The 17,584-nt window shown below is 38.0% G+C and overlaps 1 protein-coding gene across 1 annotated transcript; it reads left to right on the top strand.

Annotated features, from left to right (window-relative positions):
- The first annotated feature begins 1,949 nt into the window (after positions 1-1,949).
- atad3 (ATPase family AAA domain containing 3) lies at positions 1,950-17,551 on the top strand. The gene is made up of 16 exons (XM_028807349.2): positions 1,950-2,190; positions 5,047-5,123; positions 6,433-6,534; positions 6,688-6,747; positions 6,832-6,901; positions 6,983-7,148; positions 7,264-7,333; positions 8,784-8,939; positions 9,028-9,084; positions 9,164-9,289; positions 15,584-15,708; positions 15,832-15,883; positions 16,022-16,092; positions 16,188-16,355; positions 16,542-16,650; positions 16,748-17,551. Exons 1-16 carry the CDS (start codon positions 2,007-2,009, stop codon positions 16,916-16,918), a joined length of 1,764 nt encoding a protein of 587 aa, XP_028663182.1. The 5' UTR covers positions 1,950-2,006; the 3' UTR covers positions 16,919-17,551.
- Positions 17,552-17,584: the final 33 nt, after the last annotated feature.

Here is a 17,584-nt window from a genome sequence, read left to right as displayed (position 1 = left end):
ACGAAACTGTGAAATATAACATCGGCTTCCAGCTCTGCCTCCTGTCTTTGTCTCACTCTCCTCCTCTTTTTCACCTCAAAATTCATCCTGCATACCACCAATCAATGCTGTCTAGCCACACCATTCACTGCCACCACCTTACAGTCTCTAATCTCTGTCACATTGTGTCTCCTACATAGGACATAGTCCATCTATGTGCAGTTTCCTCCATCGACTCTAAAATATGCATTCACCACTGCCATTTCCACGCTTTTTGCAAAGTCAACTACCATCTGTCTTTCAATATTTCTCTTCTTAATGTCATACCTGCTCATCACCACTGTTCCCTTCGCCAACATGCCCATTAAAATGCTCTCCAATCACCACTCTTTCTTCTTTGGGTATGCTCTCCACAATTTCATCTAACTTACTCCAGAAATCTTCTTTCTCCTCTATCTCACATCCCACTTGCGGAGCATATGTGCTGATGATACAGTTTTTAACATTTAGCACAGTTTCTGCCGATATCTGCTGGACAGCAGCATCGCTGGCGGTCATTGGTAATGTGGGCCTCGACCGATAATGATGAGACAATTATGTTTTTCATCTGCATGTAGATGTATACATCTCCTGTATACTGGAAATTAATTAAATGTCGTACTCCTGAGATGAGTGAGCAATAAATGGATCTGATTTTGTCTATTGCGGTTTGCTAGTTGCTTCCTACCGCATTTATTTTGCTGGCGGGTTATATTTCTCAAACCTCTCGTAGAGGATATAAATTCAACATTCAAAAAAGTATAAAGAACATTCACAGTATAGGGGGGCTAGATAAATTACACAATATATGCAAGATAACAAATAGGGAAATAGGGAGCACAGGCCAAAAGACATAGGAGACATAAATCAAAACAGTAATAAATGAGACATGTTCTCATAAATCCTTCTTACAGATCTGCTGGATTTCAGTTTCTTAAGTGATAGGGGGTATTGTTTAAAATCATTTTTGAACCATGTAAAAGATGGTTTGCTATTTTTTAAACTTACTACAGTGTATATAGTATTTACCTAAGAGAATGACAATGTTAAATGTTAATCATATCAGAGACAGATGGATGGATATAAGTTATCCATGTAGAACATAATATGAGATAAGTCAAATTGTGGGATATCATTAACCTTGAGTGATAACCAGCTGTGTATTTCTAACCAAAATTTGGCTGAAACAGGACATGAAAAGAACAAGTGTTGTAATGTTTCACAAGTTGAATCACAAAAAGAACACAGGTCCACCTCAAATTTAAATCTTCTTTTTAAAAATTCTTCCACCGGGTATCTATTATTAATTATCTTGAAATGTGTTTCTTTAATTTTTGGGGAAACAGGCCACTTAACAAATTTAGAAAAAGCATTTTCCATAATTGACTGATCCCCATTAAAAAATTGCAAATGCTTTCCTGAGTTAAAATCATGGAAAAGAATGGATTTAAAATTTGCTCTAATAAACTTATTATTACATTTACTATCATTTAGATTACAATTACCAATTTTTAAGTTTGGCAATGCTGGCTTGACTTCTGAATATAACATGATGTTGTAGATTAACTGTTTTAATGCCAATGGGATTGCTTGACAAACCTGCCTGTATTCTTTTTGAGTACAACCTAATTTAAATTTCTTCAAAAAGGACAAATAATCTTTCTGAGTCCAACAAATCAGTTACAAACAAGATACCACTCTCAAACCAGTTTCTATTAAATAATGACTTTCTATTAACTGTTATCACTCATATTTCTCGAAGTATTTACCTTTGCGCTAACTTTAAGCGAAAGCGAGATACGCTTATATTGTCCCACTTTTCTCCCCGTTACTTCAAGTGCGGCGGGGCGTGGCTCAGTAAAATACTATCCAATCCCCTGATAGCTCCTGCTTCCTGACTAACCGTGGGTCGGCCTCTGGCACATGCGTACTACGATTTTGGCCCACGTGTGTCTCCTTGAATAGTCCGGCAGCCGAAAAGCCGCAGCATGTCGTGGTTGTTCGGCATCAATAAGGGCCAGCCGGCACCTCCAGCAGACGTACCCCCATTTGTACCACCGCCGGCAGGATCTGGGGGTGGCGGAGAGGATAAACCCAAGGATAAATGGAGCAATTTCGATCCAACGGGATTAGAGCGGGCGGCCAAAGCGGCTCGGGAGCTCGACCAGTCCCGTGAGTTAAGCCTTGTGATCTTTGATGGCGAAAATGGGAAAACGTTTCAGTTAACTGAATAGAGTTCAGGGTCAGCTTAAATCGTCAGCGCATGAAGTGCTAGGACCTCCTATGTATTCTTTATATGACTGTGATGTGCTGTTGGTCCAAGGTCATTTAGGGCGGTACAAGGGGCGAGTTTACGTCAGAATATGTGATGGGCATCACAAATGGATTGGCTACCTTTTCCCCTGCTTCATCGACCCCGTAATTGCGTTTAGCGGGTTATACAATAAAATAGATGTTAAGGCATTCATAACTTCGAAGGGCGCTAGCCTAAACTGTGTACAAGTGATAATGGATCAGTTAACTTTTCATGTTGGTAGTTAAAACAGTTTATTGTCAATGATAATCATAATACTTATTATTTGACTGACCCCTTTTTCCAAGGCGACTTACAACATTTAGGATAAAATTGATTCCATTTCTTTTCGAATTGGAGCACAGACAGGTGAAGTGACTTGCTCATGGTCACACGATGTCAGCAGCAGACTTTGAAGCCGAAGCCGAAGCCACAGCCTAAGGGTTTGAAGTCAGTAGACTTCACCCCTACTTCCTTTGCAAATTTTTTTCATAAATTATCCATGTGTAGGCTGTTTAAAGCACCTTCGTGCATGGCAGTTTTTGGGTAACGATGGTTCCAGATAAGACATTAGTGATTTAATATAGCTTATATGTAGAATTCTTAATGTAGCCACTCGCCCAATAATTCGTTTGAAAGTCATACTTGGAATTTACAAGGTCAGGACTCTGTTTGCAAATATAGATAGATAGATACTTTATTAATCCCAAGAGGAAATTCACATACTCCAGCAGCAGCATACTGATACAAAAACAATATTAAAATAAAGAGTATTAAAAATGGATGTAAAAACAGACAATGATATTGTTAACGTTTACCCCCCAGGATGGAATTGAAGAGTCGCATAGTTTGGGGGAGGAACGATCTCCTCAGTCTGTCAGTGGAGCAAAACAGTGACAGCAGTCTGTCGCTGAAGCTGCTCTTCTGTCTGGAGATGACACTGTTTAGTGTATGCAGTGGACAGTGCAGTGCAATATAGTACATTTTAAGAAAGTACAAAACCTGTATGTTTATAAAAACTGTTCTCTTTTAATAAATTGACTTTTTCATGTTCTTAAAAGTTAATAATATAATACTAAAGTATGAATATACTCGTACTAAAATCTTTAAGTACCTTTCAGATAGCCTTGGTGTCACAATCCCTCCTAATCCACTAATAGCTGGGTTTGGGGTACTTCCAGATAGGCTTAAAGTGGAGAAGGACAAACAAATTGTAATTGCCTTTACTACACTACTGGCACGTAGACTTATCTTACTCAATTGGAAGAATCCTAACTCACCTATTCTAAGTCAGTGGGTAACTGATGTTATATACTATTTGAAACTGGAAAAAATCAAATTCACACTTAGAGGATCTGTACAGAACTTTTTCAAAACCTGGCAGGATCTAATCAATAACATTTTAGAACAAACATTTAAATTGAGGAAGCAGGTTCTCTCCCCTCTTTTACTTCATTTATCTTTATTCATTTATTAATTTATATATTTACTTATCTTTACTAGCATAAAGCACTGCTGGCCTAGCTCTCTGGGATGGGTTTTTTTTTTGAAAAGTTTTTTTTTTTGTAAAAACTTGAGTTATGTGTATGGAATGTTATCTGATTTTAATAAAATAAAAAAAAAAAATAACCAAGTCTAGTTTTGAAAGATTTTAAAGTCCTAAATGTTACAACTAACTAAAGATTGGATGGATGTCCTAGAAAGCATCTCATTTTTGTGTAGATTCAACCAAACTAAAGGCAAACCTTTGTTTGCACTAGTGTTTTGCATTTTGAAGAATTCCCACCCAGACCCAAGGACAGGTCATTTTCACTTGTCTGCTGTTCTACATCATTAAAGCTCTTAAATAAGGACATAACTGAAGAATTTAATTTTGGTTTTATGGTAAAAATAGTGATGAGTACACATGTGTTACTACATGACATTCTCGTAATGGCAATAAATAAAAAGGGAGAAATAGAATTAGTCTTAGCTGGGAAATCAGGGATGCACAATCTCTAAATGAGGAATAGCATTTTATATTTGCACATGGTATATATTTTGACTTTTTTGACAAGTAAACAGTGATTGACTATCCAACTTGATGGTCAAAGCTGTGTAGTAGAATGCTGTGGTCAGTAGTATGAGAATCTTCACTTAAGTCTACAAGTGTAATGATTTTAATGTGTCCTACTTTGATTGGTAATATAGGAATATTTCTCTAACATGAGTTAAGGTTGGATTTGTTTGGTGACTGGAGTGAAAGCCCACTGAAATTCTTCTAATTTTTTTTTTTTTAAAAGCATAATTACAGTTGTAATTGACCTTTACGCCGTAGTATGAAGTGATAAGTTTGAAATTTGTCTAAGAATAATTTAATGTAAATTCCTAAAGGTGTAACAGTAATATGAAAAATTCTGAAACCGTACAGATTAGCAAAAATTTCTGAATTTACAAGATATTTTTGGGATGAGTGATTAAAATCAGCCATAAATGTTCCTGTCATCTTATTAATTTTAAATTTATAAGCTTGATATGCGCAGCAGGCAGTGGTATTTGGAGGCAGACTGCTTAGTAATATTGTGCTTGTAGATTTTTTTTAAAGAAATACATCAGCAGAGACTCGCAAAGATCAGCTTTTTAAACATAAGATTTCTGTGAGATCATCAAAAGTGTTGGTAGATAATGTAGTATACCCTCTTTATGTTGCAGAAGGTTTTCATGAATAAGTTGTGTTATTTTATCCCACACTATAGGTCATGCCAAAGAGGCACTGAACTTGGCACACATGCAGGAAACAACCTTGCAGATGGAGCAGCAGAGCAAGATCAAGGTCAGTGTTGAGGCAGAGCAGCTCTCATCTGCTGCTCCTATACACGTTAATCACCTTTTTCAACCTTCTATAACCTACTTTGTAATTAACCTATGGAAAATGTTTGCGACATCATGGATCTCTATTTTGACAATGTGTTTGCATCTTTTTGAACAAGTAAACTCCAAATGTAATCTTCCACCTACAAACATTTTTTCTATGTATAAATTAGAAACTTTGTTAAAGGAAACTTGCCCAGTTTTCCGAACCTCTCAGTTATATCTGTCGCAAAGATGTTATTGGCTAGTCTCAGTGAAGATTTGGGCAGCACCTCTTCAGTATATACAAATAGTTTAAGAAACTTACCCTTTAATGATCCTAGGGATCAATGTTAAAGGAATTTTTTCAGTAATAAAATGAATGGAGCTCAGTCATTCATAGAGTACATTCTAGTTCATTATGCACTAAGCACACCATAAATCAAACTTTCATCTATCGTGCATGTCTTGTTGAAAATTATCTAACATGCTCACAGGTTTGGATCATGCCATGGGTACATTTTCTAGAGCTAGCATTTCTGGGCCATGTGTATTAGGAAATGCCTTACATTAATTTAATTTTGGGCATAAGTCTTTGCATATCTCTCAGATAGAAATGATTTTAAATTCAAGGCTAATGCCATAACCACAGAAATTGGAATTCTAGTAGACAGTATTAAAGAGCCCTATGAGAAATCAACTTTAATATCCTATATCACACTACTAGCAAGTAGACTTATTTTGTTCAGCTGAAAAACTTAATTTTCCCTGTGAGTTGTAGAAGGTGCATTTGATGTTTTGTATTATCTTAAATTGGAAAAAAATTGCATCATTCATAAAAGGATATTTTCGAAATTTTCCAGAACATGGTAAGAATTAATCAATATAATATTAAAGTAAGCACAGCAGAACTGTGATAAAATCTCTTATTTTGTTACCTATTTTGCCAGATATGGTATAAAGAACTAATGTTAGGTGGGGCTTTCTACTCATGTTGCTGTATTTTTTAGGTGGAGGCTGAATGTTGATTTCTGTTTTTTGTTTTCTTTGGACTGGTTTTGAAGCCAATTGTTGTGTGCGTTATTCTTATTTGTTTGATTAAGGTGTGTTCTGTTGTAATGTTTTGATTTTTCAGATTAAAAAAGAAATCTAGCTCAGTACCTGCATCATTTTTGTTTTGGGCTAATAATGGCTACTAGTCATTTTGATACTGTCAAGGGTTTTTATTTGGTTTTGTTTGATTTTTAATCCATATTTTGACTTAAGAGTTGCTTTTTATGTTTATGTTATAGGAATATGATGCTGCTCTTGAACAGATGAAAGTAGAACAGATTCGAACCCAGGCTGAAGAACGCAGGAAGACGCTAGGAGAGGAGACCAAGCAGCATCAGGCGGTGAGGTATTGGGTTGGGGCAAGTCATGCTGTGAAATTACATTAGAGAATGGCACACACACACACACACACAAATGAATGGAGTGCCAGACACAAAGAGTTTTCAATGGGTGTTTGTAGCTTACATTGAGACTGTTTAACTTTCTTATTCTAGAGGGCACAATATCAAGACAAACTGGCAAGGCAACGATATGAAGAACAGTTAAGACAACAGGTAAATGAAATTGTGAATGATCATTGACAAATAGTAAATGTATTCCTTTTTGAACACATTTCAATGGAGCGTGTTTTTGCACAGCAACTGCTTAATGAGGAAAACCTGAGAAAGCAGGAGGAATCTGTCCAGAAGCAGGAGGCAATGCGAAAAGGTAATAGCCGAAAACTGTGTATGAAGCATCACTGGTCTCATCAGCTAGGCCTTTTTTTACTTGGTGTTATTTTTGATGTAGCCACAATTGAACATGAAATGGAACTGAGACACAAGAATGAGATGTTGAGGATTGAAGCTGAAGCCAGGGCACGAGCCAAAGTAGAGCGTGAGAATGCAGATATAATCCGGGAGCAAATTCGTCTGAAGGCTGCTGAGCATAGGCAGACAGTGCTGGAGTCGATACAGTGAGTATTTGAGGTGTTAGCATAGAGACTAACCATCCTATTGGTTTCTAAATTTATGATCTGCAATTGAGATATTAACTTTGCCTAGTTTGTAACAAAACATGAATATTTACAGGACGGCTGGAACAGTGTTTGGAGAGGGATTTAGAGCCTTCATTTCTGACTGGGATAAGGTCACAGCCACGGTAAGATTTTCCTGACTCTGCTTTCAATTTTGTGATTTTTAGCCCATCTCATTTCTGAATAAAGAGGCAAAACTTGAAGATGTAATAAAATTATCTACATGTGTATCCAGAAGTCTTTGTATCCTTTTGAAGGAGAGCCTTTCATACATAACATTAAATGCATTTAGTTATTTTGAACTGCACTTTAGGCACACTATTCTTTTGTGTCAATGTCAAAGTTTTATGATCATTAATTTTAAGTCCCCTCTACTGTTACACATAGAGACAAGTACTTGACAATTGTACATCCTTGTTACCCCACATCTGAGTCTAAAGTCAGTTTTTAAGGAATAGTCTGTCCAAAAATTTTTTTTTTCCTGTTAGAATTTCTTGTTCCTCATATCACATAATCCACACACCAAGTAAGTCGTTTGCTCATAACAGGCAAGACACATGCATTTTTTTCTGAAATATTAAATATTTTCAACAACCGGAGGAAGCATGTTCACCTGGAAACAAGCTAGCAAGCAAATAATGCATGTGGCGTGCCTGTTGTAAAGTAAGACTGAATGACTTGTGGATTACACAACACAAATAATGTGATTTTTTTTTTTTTGATTTTTTTTTTTTTTTTTTTGGACTTTTTTACACTTTTTGCTGTGGTCCAGCGTTGGTCTCCATAAACGAGCATTTTGTCAAAAAGTTTTTTATAATCTGTGAAAACATTAGAAATATTGTTCTTGAGCCATCTCTGCAAAACCCATGATGTAAGTAACCTGTACATATGCCACCATAAAGGATTTTTTTTAATATTTCTTTATGTCAGACACAAGTAGTAAGATTCCAGAAATCATCTTTGAAAGATATTAACTCAAAAATAATATACTGAGAAACTATGTATCCTTGGTAGTGTCATTTTATCATTGTTTTCTTGTTCTGGTGGGACCAGATATATTATTGATAAAACATTTGCCTAATAAAGACCATATTCAAGAGACAGGGTTTCCATTTAAAATAGTGCAGGTTTGCATCAAGCATGACATATTTCACGGCTGATTATCATTTTCAGGAACATGGTCAACATTATACATCATTATTTATATTCATAGGTACACATTTGTAATTGTTAGTTTGACTGTGTTTTTCTTTTGAATCATTTACTCTTGCTTTTTTGAGCTTATTTAAATAAAGTACCCAGTAACTAGTGTGCAAAATGAAAGCATGCATCATGGTATAGCCTTGCACAGCCCACAGAAGTGTAATTTGATAGTCAGCAAATGTCTGCACCAAACTTCTGTTGGACAAGGTGGGGATGCTCCTAGTGTCCCGTGTTCAACCTCTATTATCCTTTCTGACTTACGTTGTAAATTTTCACTACTGTCTCTTGAGACAGAACCCATAATCTGTCTGAGTTTATACTTCATTCATGGCTTCACGTGTACTGTTTTCTGAAACCACACCCTATTTTCAGGTTGCTGGCCTAACTTTGTTAGCAGTGGGTATTTACTCTGCAAAAAACGCTACAGCTGTTTTGGGACGATACATTGAAGCTCGTTTGGGAAAACCATCATTAGTGCGAGAGACCTCTAGGATTACAGCCACAGAGGCAGTCCGACACCCTATAAAGGTATGTAACTTTTGCATTTTATATTGTATTTACCATCCGGTTTGGTCATCTCATACTATTTTCTTGTAAATATTTACTGTTCTAATAGGTGGGAAAAAGGATCCTAAGTAAAGCACAGGATGCATTGGAAGGTGTTGTTCTCAATGTAGGTATTTAATGTTCCCATTATTACTACCAGATCTCCTAATGAACCTGAGGTAATGATTGTGCAATTGTTTCTTAAGCCCAAACTGGAGGAGCGGGTGCGAGATATTGCCATAGCAACAAGGAACACGCGACAAAACCGTGGCCTGTACCGGAATATCCTTATGTATGGCCCTCCAGGTACTGGAAAAACACTTTTTGCAAAGGTGAGTTTTCTTTTTTTAATTGATTTTATTGAAATCACACAACATTCCATACAAATATCAATTTTACAAGAATAGGATTGAAAACAAATCAACCCCCACCCCTGAGAAAGAGAGCATGGGCAGCAGAATAAAACTTAAACCTAGTTAAAATACGCAAATGGATAAATTAATAAGTGAATATAGATAAATGGAGAAGAAAAAAAAGAGAATAGGGAGAGAATCTGCTTCCTCAGTGCTTTAAAAGCTTATTCAAATATGCTATTGATTAGATTCTGCCAGGTTTTGAAAAATTTTTACACAGATCCTCTAAGTGAGAATTTTATTTTTTCCAATTTCAAATATATAACATCAGTTACCCACTGACTTAAAAGGGGGAGAGTTAGGATTCTTCCAGTTGAGCAAGATAAGTCTTCATGTCAACAGTTTTTGTCCTTCTCCACTTTAAGCCAAAAAGGTGAGTTTTCTAATGAGGAGTGGCAGATTTCAGCTTTTCTACACATATTGTAACTTATTATTTATTACTATATACAGTAGATATTCATATTCAGTTATTAAATGCACCAGGGGACCACATTAATGTTTCCATCTTTTGACGTAAACATGCTGGTCAGTCAGTGACAACATATGTACAGACAATAGTACTTAATGCTGATAGGTACGTATGACAGGATTGATTTTATAATTGTGCTCTTCAGAGGTACTGTAGAATGAGCAAAGCAAAAATATTTAATTGATTCTGAAGATAAAGTGCACCAGACTGTCAAACGTGTACTCGGATCAAGTTTTTACATGACCCTTTCTCCCACTATGGGATTGCACTACGCTCACAATATGTTTATAGGTCTCCCAGATGTCACTTTTATGTGCATCACTCTTCTTCCACTAATAGTTCATCAATGTTGTCCAGCATTCAGAATCTTTGTTTCAATGCTAGGCTTATAGTACCAGCTAAGACATGTGGAATTAACAACAGTCTTCTTCATCCTCTGCAGAAAATAACAACTTCTAGGCCCTCTGCAGCTCCTAGTCCTCGCAGACTTGCTTTGTTAAACTGCTGCTCCCTTATGAATAAAGCGTCATTCCTTTATGATTTACAGTGCATCCGGAAAGTATTCACAGCGCATCACTTTTTCCACCTTTTGTTATGTTACAGCCTTATTCTAAAATGGATTAAATTCATTTTTTTCCTCAGAATTCTGCACACAACACTCCATAATGACAACGTGAAAAAAGTTTACTTGAGGTTTTTGCAATTTTATTAAAAATAAAAAAACTGAGAAATCACATGTACATAAGTATTCACAGCCTTTGCTCAATACTTTGTCGATGCACCTTTGGCAGCAATGACAGCCTCAAGTCTTTTTGAATATGATGGCACAAGCTTGGCACACCTATCCTTGGCCAGTTTCGCCCATTCCTCTTTGCAGCACCTCTCAAGCTCCATCAGGTTGGATGGGAAGTGTCGGTGCACAGCCATTTTAAGATCTCTCCAGAGATGTTCAATCGGATTCAAGTCTGGGCTGTGGCTGGGCCACTCAAGGACATTCACAGAAATGTCCTGAAGCCACTCCTTTGATATCCTGGCTGTGTGCTTAGGGTCATTGTCTTGCTGAAAGATGAACTGTCGCCCCAGTCTGAGGTCAAGAGCACTCTGGAGCAGGTTTTCATCCAGGATGTCTCTGTACATTGCTGCAGTCATCTTTCCCTTTATCCTGACTAGTCTCCCAGTTCCTGGAGCTGAAAAACATCCCCACAGCATGATGCTGCCACCATCATGCTTCACTGTAGGGATGGTGCCAGGTTTCCTCCAAACGTGATGCCTGGCATTCACACCAAAGAGTTCAATCTTTGTCTCATCAGACCAGAGAATTTTCTTTCTCATGGTCTGAGAGTCCTTCAGGTGCCTTTTGGCAAACTCCAGGCAGGCTGCCATGTGCCTTTTACTAAGGAGTGGCTTCCGCCTGGCCACTCTACCATACAGGTCTGATTGGTGGATTGCTGCAGAGATGGTTGTCCTTCTGCAAGGTTCTCCTCTCTCCACAGATGACCTCTGGAGCTCTGACAGAGTGACCATCGGGTTCTTGGTCACCTCCCTGACTAAAGCCCTTCTCCCCCGATCACTCAGTTTAGATGGCCGGCCAGCTCTAGGAAGAGTCCTGGTGGTTTCGAACTTCTTCCTCTTACGGATGATGGAGGCCACTGTGCTCATTGGGACCTTCAGAGCAGCAGAAATTTTTCTGTAACCTTCCCCAGATTTGTGCCTCGAGACAATCCTGTCTCGGAGGTCTACAGACAATTCCTTTGACTTCATGCTTGGTTTGTGCTCTGACATGAACTGTCAACTGTGGGACCTTATATAAACAGGTGTGTGCCTTTCCAAATCATGTCCAATCAACTGAATTTACCACAGGTGGACTCCAATTAAGCTGCAGAAACATCTCAAGGATGATCAGAGGAAACAGGATGCACCTGAGCTCAGTTTCGAGCTTCATGGCAAAGGCTGTGAATACTTATGTACATGTGCTTTCTCAATTTTTTTATTTTGAATAAATTTGCAAAAATCTCAAGTAAACTTTTTTCATATTGTCATTATGGGGTGTTGTGTGTAGAATTCTGAGGAAAAAAATGAATTTAATCCATTTTAGAATAAGGCTGTAACATAACAAAATGTGGAAAAAGTGATGCGCTGTGAATACTTTTCGGATGCACTGTAATTATCCAGAAAAGCCTTGACTTATTTTTGATTTCTGATACGTTGCATAAACCAAGGAACTCGTGTGCATTTAAATCCAACATCTTAGGGATATAATTTTGTACACAACCCCCATTTGAAGAGTAAGGGCAGTGGATTGGTCGCTGTATTCTGTAGTAACAAAAAAAAAAAGTGAAGATGCCTTCATCAATGTGACATCCTTTGAGTACAGGGCATTCAGTGGTACCTCCTCTGTTTCTGTGCGGAATGTAGTAGAGTATCTCCCTCCCTAAAATTTAATCTAATATTCTGTTTGAAGTAAACAATTTAATTACACATTCTTTTTTGTATATCTTATGATATAACTTTGTATTTAAAATTTAAAAAAATAAATAAATAAATATAGATACTAAACCCTGTGATGTGCTGACCCCATGTCCTGGTCTTGTTCTTGACTTTCCTCGATGGTTGCTGGGATAGGCCCCAGCTTCCCTGTGACCTTCTTTTGGATAAATGGGTTTGAAAAATGGATGGATATGGATACTAATTTTATTTTTATTTTTTTATAAGTTTTTGCTTGTTCTTGAATGTTTTAACTTGATACAATATATCCGTTTTCCTACCCATAGTCACAGCCCAGCATTAGATGTGATTTGTTCTTTTTGACTTGATGGTATTGCTGTCTTAGGTTTCCTTGGATGAGCTTTCCATGTAATAAGACCTTTGCATTCCCTTTCCCTAAACCAGGGGGAAAAATACAATATCATTTCATAATATTAAGTCTATCAATCCATTTACTTTTTCCATATCCTTACAGGCCTCCTAACTTGAATTTTTTTGCCCTGCACAGATAACATGGTTTCTCAATATAATTAAACCTGTTCTAATTCACTTCATTATTTTGCTCCTCTAAGAACAATACAGATGCCTGCTGCTTCCTCTTCTCTATGACATACCCAGAGCTCAGGGTGTTAAACAACTGATTGTTGGCTTTAAATAAATCCCATTCCTCTTACTATTCTTCCATCATAATGAAGGCAGTAGCAATCCCAATAATTTTACTTGCACAACCTCCCATATCATGCCACTACAGGTCATTTGTACATCAGTGAGTTAAAGTCAAAATTTTCCACCTCCAAACTTGATCCTACTCCCACTTCTCTTTCAAGTCTCCTGCTTAAGTTATTGCAGCTCCTATTTCTTCTCTTATGTATACATCTCTGGCTTCTGTTTGTGTTCCTTCTTCTTTTAATTGCTGCCGTAGAAACCTACTTTTGACACATCCTGTCTTGATAGCTCCAGGGCCATCTCCATCCTCCTTTTCCTAGCTAAGCTTCTAGTAGTGGTTGCCATTAATCAAATGCATATTAATTACACTTGAAGCATTCATTGAATTATTACAGTCGTAGTACTTGTCTAGACTGGAATTGTTTTCTTTTATTTCATTAAAGAAATTATGCATCTGTCGTTTTGGTATTAGTTTTGTTGAAAATGAACAAGTGAAATAACCTAACAAAGAAAAAGAGCAGGAGCAAGTAATGCAGATGAAGTTATTGACTTTGAAATTAACACAGTGATGCACAAATGAGTTCAAATCCCTTGACCAGTAACTGTCTGTCTGGTGCTTGCCATTCCCAATGTCTGCATGTGTGTTACATTCATTGACAGTCCTGTGTTAGCCTCTGTGTGGATGAAAAGTCCTTGCAATGCATCCTGGTTCCTACACTGTGCCTCATGCTAGTCTCTTACCTCTGGATTAAGCAGATTTAACAATAGTAATTATTTAAATCAATGTGATTCTGTAGTAGCCTGCTATTACCAGTATTGAAGACATTAAATGTATTGATGTTTAGAACACTTATTGAGGTGGCACAGTGGTTAATGCTGCTTCACAGCTCCAACACCCCGGATTCAAATCCCACACCCAGATATTGTCTGTATAGAGTTTACATTTTCTCCTTATGTCTGCGTCAGTTTTTCTCAAATTTCCCCAAGGATCTGTAGATTAAGCTAAGTAGCCACTCTGAAGTTGGACCATGCCCATGCAAGTGTGGGGTTGTTAATAAGTGATCTTTTTGTTGAAGTGTTGTTATAGGATGCCAAAAGGACATAATCACCATTTTAAAGAAATAATTATAAATAAAGGGAACAAGTAGACCGATTTTGTGTATATACACTGTAGCTGCTGAAATATAAGGTGTTATCAGGCACAGGTAAGACGCGTGTCAAAAGAATTCTCAAAGTCCAAGAGTTTGTTTTAAAGGTATTTAGTGAAAGTTAAAAGCAAATAATCCCAACAAGAATAAAAGAAAAAATAGTTACACGTAGAATAAAGGGCAAAAAATAAAGGGTAAAATGTATCTTCTATAAACTTAGCTTTTCTTGAAATAACTTATTTCACCACTTAAAGATTCTTAATTTCTTCTTCTGTACGCCTTAGCGTACGGTACGGTACTTAAGTAAACAACTTTTCTTTACTTGTTATTTCTTACATTCAAAGAAGCCCGTAGGCCATCGAGCACTGTTACATGCGGTCACGGTTAAAAACCGTATGCCTCTACACCTTATACAAGGCAAGGCTGTCACTAACTAACTAAAGAATAATGTTTACTCCAAGCTGTTAGAAATGGCAAGAACATACCAATACGATTCTATTTATGGGGGTTATAGGAACCTCCCATAGTTTATGCATTGTCATCTAATAAATATTCATGAATTTTATAGAACAAGGAAAATGGCTCTTACATACACCTTAAGTGCTCATATAAAGCCTTTTTTACTTAACTCTGTTTTCGCATTTTGTCCTGCAAAATCTGTTTTTGTAAAGCGTAATAAATATAACTTTAAAACAATTGCTGTATATATCAAATTTAATTGGATTTGAAAAAAGGAAATTCCACTTGGGTCACTTCTGTAGTTTTTCTTTTTATCTTAAGAATGTTTTCAACTTCTAACATCTGTATGGATTCTACTTGATGTATTTTACACTGCCAATTTGTAGGACTCTCGTGTGTAAATGGAATTCCTTAACTGAAGTTGATTTTTTGAATCAAGTATATACAAGAATAAAATCTTTAGCCAGAAGAGACAAAACAATTATTTTATATCAGTGTGCCAAATTCCTTTTTGTATACAGCTGAAGGAGGTGCAGGACTGAGATGGTATCTTCTTTCAGCTTGTGGTCCTGGTATTCTTCATGTTGTTCCTCCTTATCAGACGGGTGTAAGCAGATCCCTGCATCAGCCTCGCTTCTGCCATCTTGTGGCAACTGCCAACCCCTTAAGGCAGCTCATGAGGGTTTCTTTCTGGTGAGCAGAGGAGGAACGTCTGAAGTCGATTTCTCTTCATGATCTTATCCATAAGCTAAGATCATGCTGATGTCGCTCTGTTTCTAGACTTTTGGACCCGATTTTGACGTTTTTGAGTGTGTGGTCTTATTTTGAATTCCTGAGTATCATCTGATATAGGCATAACCAAAGTTTTTATTTATTTTATTTTATTATTTTAATTTATCAGAGAGCATTGATCTACCTATAGATGTTCTTTACTCACAATTTCTTTTATTTTTTGTTTCCTCCAACAATTCTCTGATCTTTGTTCAGAAACTGGCCACACACTCTGGTATGGACTATGCCATTATGACAGGTGGAGATGTTGCTCCCATGGGAAGAGATGGCGTCACAGCAATGCACAAAGTATTTGACTGGGCAAATACCAGCAAGAGAGGGTAAGTGGAATATAATGTTAAAACAAAAAAATATCTGATCCATAGCTACTCTATGTGCTGCTATAGGCCTGAAGACTGGCCATTCTGTGCAGGGTGCTAACTGCCCCTTAAATTTGTTCACAGCCTACTTCTGTTTGTGGATGAAGCAGATGCTTTTCTTCGCAAGAGATCAACGGTGAGTGAGGCATTTACAGAAATGATTGAAAGGAGGCAATAATACACAGCATGGTAGGCAAAGCCTACACACAGGCCATGGTAGACTACGTGGCCACAACATTTTGATTGTGCTCAATTGGTGTCCTTTGGTTTTTAGGAGAAAATCAGTGAGGATCTTCGAGCCACTCTGAATGCATTCCTGTACAGAACCGGAGAGCAGAGCAACAAGTGTGTGATGGATGAATGCCTTGGCCCCAGGTTTTTGGAGTGATGGATACTCCTGGTGGTATTTTCTGACCTTTTGTTTTCTATGTCCTTGTTAGATTCATGCTGGTGCTGGCCAGTAACCAGCCAGAACAGTTTGACTGGGCAATCAATGACCGAGTTGATGAGATTGTGAACTTCGCTCTGCCAGGTCTAGAAGAACGAGAGCGGCTAGTAAGGCTGTATTTTGACAAATATGTCCTGAAGCCTGCAACTGAGGGGAAGCAGTAAGTGTCACAGATGCTCCGTCTCTCCGATTAACAAGACACACAAAGCACACGTACGCTTACATGTGTCCTCCCTTAATTCTAAGAGTGCTCTCTGTTTTGCCTAAAAGTTGGAGTCTTTCTGATCATTGATGACTTTTCTTTTCACCCTTGAGGCTCAGATTATTGTCCCTCTTCTATCCGTAGGAGGCTGAAGGTTGCACAGTTTGACTATGGTCTGAAATGTTCAGACCTGGCCAAAGTGACCGAAGGCATGTCTGGACGAGAGATCTCTAAGTTGGGTGTTGCTTGGCAGGTAAGTTGCTTGTGTTAAGAGCTGAAGCCTGCACTGGACATTGAGCCACACTTTTGTGAGACAGGAATGATATTGGGGACTCTTGTCATCTCCCTAGGCTGCCGCGTACGCTTCTGAAGATGGCGTTCTGACTGAAGCCATGATTGATGCCAGAGTGACTGATGCTGTGCGGCAGCACCAGCTCAAAATGCAGTGGCTGAAGATGGAAAAGGCAGAGAGTGGAAAGTCTGCTCTGAACCCCCTTATATTAGAAGGAACCCCTGTCTGACACTACAAGAAGCGTGCAGCCTGAGCAACGCAGCATGGTCATCAGTCCAGTGGATCCAGTCACCTCATCTCTGTAAATCATGGATTATTCTGTCGGTTAATTAATGATTGTCTGGTGGTACAGACTAAGGCTGGGATATCTGACCGTAGGTTTAATATGCAAGCTCTCTGGGACCCCCCCAGCAAGGTTATATATGACCTTTGCCATGCAGAATTTTAGAAGAGTGGGTGGGTTACAATGAGAAACTAGAGGATTGTCTTTATGGTCAGGTAAGGGTGCTGAGAATTGTGGGTTTTTTTTAAATCAAGTCATGATGACTTTTTGCAGAAATCTAAATTGAAGTGTTACATATGGACTTGAGCAATGCAGTGTTAGGAAATACCATGTGAGGGAGTAGCTCAGCGCTAGAGTGACCATATAAGAGAGCATTCCTTTGGTCTGACATCCTGGACCCAAGGTTTGAGCCTGGAAGCCGGGGAGCACCTGAAATGGCATGACCTTGTACTTAATCTGGGAATGAGAGAAAATGCGTCACCTTTATTTGTAATAATTTGGGACCCGGCACTTCCCTGTTCAGTCAGAGTGATATGGAATGGCCTTTTACTCTGAATAAATGGAGGTGCTTTATTATCAGGGCTGCTTGTGTTGTTTGGCCTTCGCCAATCC

The sequence above is a fragment of the Erpetoichthys calabaricus genome, chromosome 8 (genome assembly GCF_900747795.2).
Source record: "Erpetoichthys calabaricus chromosome 8, fErpCal1.3, whole genome shotgun sequence".
NCBI lineage: Eukaryota > Metazoa > Chordata > Cladistia > Polypteriformes > Polypteridae > Erpetoichthys > Erpetoichthys calabaricus.
The sequence above is the reverse complement of the archived record's forward strand: the minus strand, read 5'-3'. Positions and strand labels throughout refer to the sequence as shown.